The following is a 4033-nucleotide window of genomic DNA, read 5'->3' as shown; positions in this document are numbered from 1 at the left end:
CCGCCGTTACGGCGCTCATCTTCTCTTGGACGTGCTCCAAGAGCGCGCTCTCGTAACGTGAGAACGATCTCAGCCTGGCGGTGACCGCCTCTGAACCTTGCGACACAACATGAGCCACGCCCTCCGGGCCAAGCAAGGACATAAGCTTAGTAAGCGCGTCCTGCTGTGCCGGGGGAAAACTCGCGAACACGGGGTGTTCCATCCTCGCAGAGGATATAGACAACCGACTCAGGTGCGGAATTGACTACAAGTGCTACCAAATGCAGCGGAGCTGCCGTAGCTTTAGCGTCAGAGGAAGACGTTCGACTCACCCGAAGGACACTTACAGTTCAGGACCAGGGCTCAAGGTTAATGCCGTAACTTTATGCCTCAAAACCAGAAGTGTTTTATTTGCTAATATTGTGGTCAAGCCGCCTAGGGGTAAATGCATCTGTATAACTATCTAGCATAGTTAAACCTAATCAAATGCATGACGTGTGACTTTCGGCCAACGTACTGAGAGCCCTTGTTAACTATCCGACTTATGTACTGAGAGTTTGTTAACCCCCCGTTACGAGAGCAAATCTTGAATGCACAGACTATTTTTCACATGCTTGATATCAAGCATGTAGAAAAAAGTCTAAACGTAAAATTTGTATAGGAAAAAAAAAAGATCGGTGTCTTTATATTTGTACAAGATCCTGCAATCGTACGTATTATGGACCCACATGCTTTATATCCAGCATGGTAAGTAGATTCCGTAAAGCCCATACGCGACATCGTGCATGTGCAAATGGCTATTTTATTAGGAATGAATCGTTTTTGACAGAGTCATGTGCAGAACGGCTACGATAGCAAATTTGTGTATTGTTTGCTAAAAGCAAGTCATTTGGGCTATTATTTACGCAGCTTCACTATTTCCTACTCTTGGTGCTCTCTCTCTACCGCATCGTCACCCCCAGTTTCCGTTGTCTCGTTCTAATCACTATCAGATTTTTCACCACCATCACTACCCTCATTGCCGAGCCCTGCGGCCTCCTCCTCGTCTCCACCGTCCCCCTTGTCCTCCCGTCCGTTTTTTTTTGTGGGGCCCTCAGCTGGATACCGCGGCCGTGGCGCGGCTGTGGGCGCTCGCTTCCATAGCGCCAAAGCTGGTGCCAAATGGAGAAGCTAGTCTGGTTGCTATTTGGGTAATGTGCTTGGCGCACCTTGTCACACAAGTAGAATCACGTCACCTGCCGCTGTGTACTGCTCGTTTTCCGTATAGTACAGACGTTGCACTGCCGTTGACGCCGCTTTCGAATTCTATTCACCTCCACCCACTCGTCGTCCATCTTTAGCTAATGGGTGGACGGTGGAACGTCGCCATATAATGGTGTAACTGGTCTAGGTGGGTACATCTTTGGACACATTCAGTAATAGTTAGCAATGTAAGCAGCCAGCAGAATAAGCACCTTCCTTACCGTGTCTGCAAATTTGGCCGACCCCATATGTAGTAGCTGGGCTTGCAACTCAGCGATGAAACCGGTTAGTTTGAATAGTCCCCACAGAATAGCCGTTCCTCTCAAGAAGTTGTAGCGGACTTTGTATCTATTAGATTAGACAAATCAGACCCTTCTACGACGCGCCAATTGTCAATGATGTCCTTCCAGCGTTCGGCCTCCTCCTTAGTTCGTGGAGGTCGCTGTCCCCCGCGAAGTTTTGTTGTAGAAGCTGCGCCAACTGCAGGTGTAGAACTCGGTGAATCGCCAGTTTGAGGTGCATCTAGTGACAGTTCATCACTCGTCTCCGTGTCGCTCTCGCTTGGGATCTCATCATCCATATCAGCTCCAAAATTTTCCGTGTCCTCGTACCATTCAGCTGACCCAGTGTCTGAATCATCGTAATCCGAATCCATTGCACCACTATCATAGATGGCATCATCTTGACGGGAACCTTGACGGGAATAGAGAGGAGGCGGGGTTGTGGGAACCGTAGTTGTGTGAGTAACAGTAGCCATATTCAGTGACCTTGCAAAATCAGCAGTAATATACAGCATGCTGTCAGAATAAATCTCGCACATGATTGATATCCATCATGTGACAGCGTACCTGACAGCCGAAGATCGTCGTGGCGTTAGCGGTGAAGTCTGTTGCGCAGAGGAGGCACCTTCCGATGTCGACATGGGTCACGATGTGCCTGCGCTGTGTATGTTGCACATGGCGGAGATGGCGACGTGTTGCTATAGTCCAAATTGCCACCAACAGACGCATCGCTACAAACAATTACGAGCATGAAGTGTGAGGAACACATCGTACGCAAAACGCATAATCTCCTCACCTGACGTCCTCTTCATCAGCAGCAACGTGTGGGCTTGTTGTCCACGCAGATTAGTCAGCACTTGAGCTCTTCGATGGTGCGCACTTACGCTTACCTTTTTCTTTGGTCTTGCCAGGCGCATTTGCCGGTCATTTCTTCTTCGCCGCCTTCCTTGGTGTTGTGATCTCTGCCGCTGTCACCATGTCAAACTCAGCTTCGTCATTTCCTTGGTCTTCTCCCGTTTTCACGTAATCTTCGTCTCCGCTGTCACTCCCATCCTCATCAGCAGAAGCAGCATCGGCAGCAAGCTTTTCTGCATACAGTGCTGCGACTGACTCCTTCCCTTTCAATCGCGGCGCTCTTGCCAGCAAATTGTAATACCCCACTAGTGCGCCCTTCTTCTGGTACGTAGCTGGAGCAGGAGGCTTGCGTGAAATCACTGTCATCCTAGGCCGCCTTTCTGTCTGCTGATGTAGAAGCTGAAACAAGCGGTTCATCCGCAGCTTCGTCGCCAAAATTAGCATCGCGGTCACGCGTACCGTCGACATACGCACGGTGCTCTTCAAGCAGGCGGGCGCGTTCTGCGCCTTCCTTCCCCTCGAGACGACGCAGGAACGCCTCCGCTTCAGCGCGCGTGACACGGCGGGGAGGCATCTTGGTCCCGCGTTTCGTTTTGGAGAATGCATGGATGGCTCAGAGGCTTACTGTCTTTACGACAGCGTATCTCCAAGGAATTTTCTCTTTACAGTTAGGACCCCAAGCCCTGTACATTGGGGACTAAACGGACTAAACGCCCATTCTATGACGATCCTCACATGCTTTATTATCAAACATGTGGAAAATGTCACATGCTTCCTTATCAAGCCTTAGTGACGGGGGGGGGGGGAGGGTTAACTCTCCGGGTACTCCGTACCTCTGTGTGTTTCACACAATGTAACCCCGTTACACCTAAGGTCAGTCTGCGGACTATCGACTCAGGTAACAATCGCGCAATACGTGTGTGACCATTTAAAAAAAGTGTGCAACGGAAATAAATTGTTTTTTTTTAATTTAGAGAAATCAGCGAGTTGCTCAGCAAAAGTCAAAATAGGGGAGAAATCAAAGCGCCCACGGTGGCAACGTTATTGATGCTGCTGCGCTTTCTGCTACCGTTGACGGGCTTGTTCATATTTGCCAGTTCTGGAATCGTAGACGAGCTACATTCAATAAACCGCCAGCGCTATGTGTTAATCGCTCGACTACCGGAAAAGGAATATCGAAATACTAACAATGAAGACAAAACTAGTTCTGAGTGGAGAAGTAGGAATGCTGAGATATGGTCTGAAATTTTACGGGTACCGTGTGAGTTAAGTGGGTGCAATTACGATAACGACTCTGAAGATGAGGCCACAGGACGGCTTCCTCATGGAATACAATTGCTAGACTTGGTGAATGCTGGTGCCGCAAAAACACATGCCAAAAAAGAAAAAAAATGCAAGTAGTGATACATACCTTTTGGTATCTTATCCCTGAAGATTGGTAGGCCATCGTCACTATCCCAGGGAACCATGAGCGTAAGAAAATATTTTGCCAATGCAAGTGACGGCGTTCCATCTTTTTTAATTATGGTGGTGGAGCCCCACCAAGTATTGGTGTGCGAAATTTCGCGCATATTTACCCTAGGTGTGACGGCCTCAGTGGGTGTAGCGGGTCGAAATCAAACCCAAGTCGTCTAGGTCTCCCCTAGCCGTTTGAGAATTATCTGGTCGCTCACGAC

At 49.0% G+C, this 4033-nt stretch overlaps 1 protein-coding gene across 1 annotated transcript; it reads left to right on the top strand.

The window, feature by feature from the left end:
• Nucleotides 1–3404: 3404 nt before the first annotated feature.
• PITG_23110 (uncharacterized protein) lies at nucleotides 3405–3758 on the top strand (the record flags this gene model as incomplete). Its single annotated transcript, XM_002896648.1, has 1 exon — nucleotides 3405–3758. The coding sequence occupies one exon, from the start codon at nucleotides 3405–3407 to the stop codon at nucleotides 3756–3758; it is 354 nt and encodes a 117-aa protein (XP_002896694.1).
• Between the last annotated feature and the right edge of the window lie 275 nt (nucleotides 3759–4033).

The sequence above is a fragment of the Phytophthora infestans genome, genomic scaffold (assembly GCF_000142945.1).
Source record: "Phytophthora infestans T30-4 supercont1.55 genomic scaffold, whole genome shotgun sequence".
Lineage (NCBI taxonomy): Eukaryota > Oomycota > Peronosporomycetes > Peronosporales > Peronosporaceae > Phytophthora > Phytophthora infestans.
This window is presented reverse-complemented; position numbering and strand designations above follow the sequence as displayed.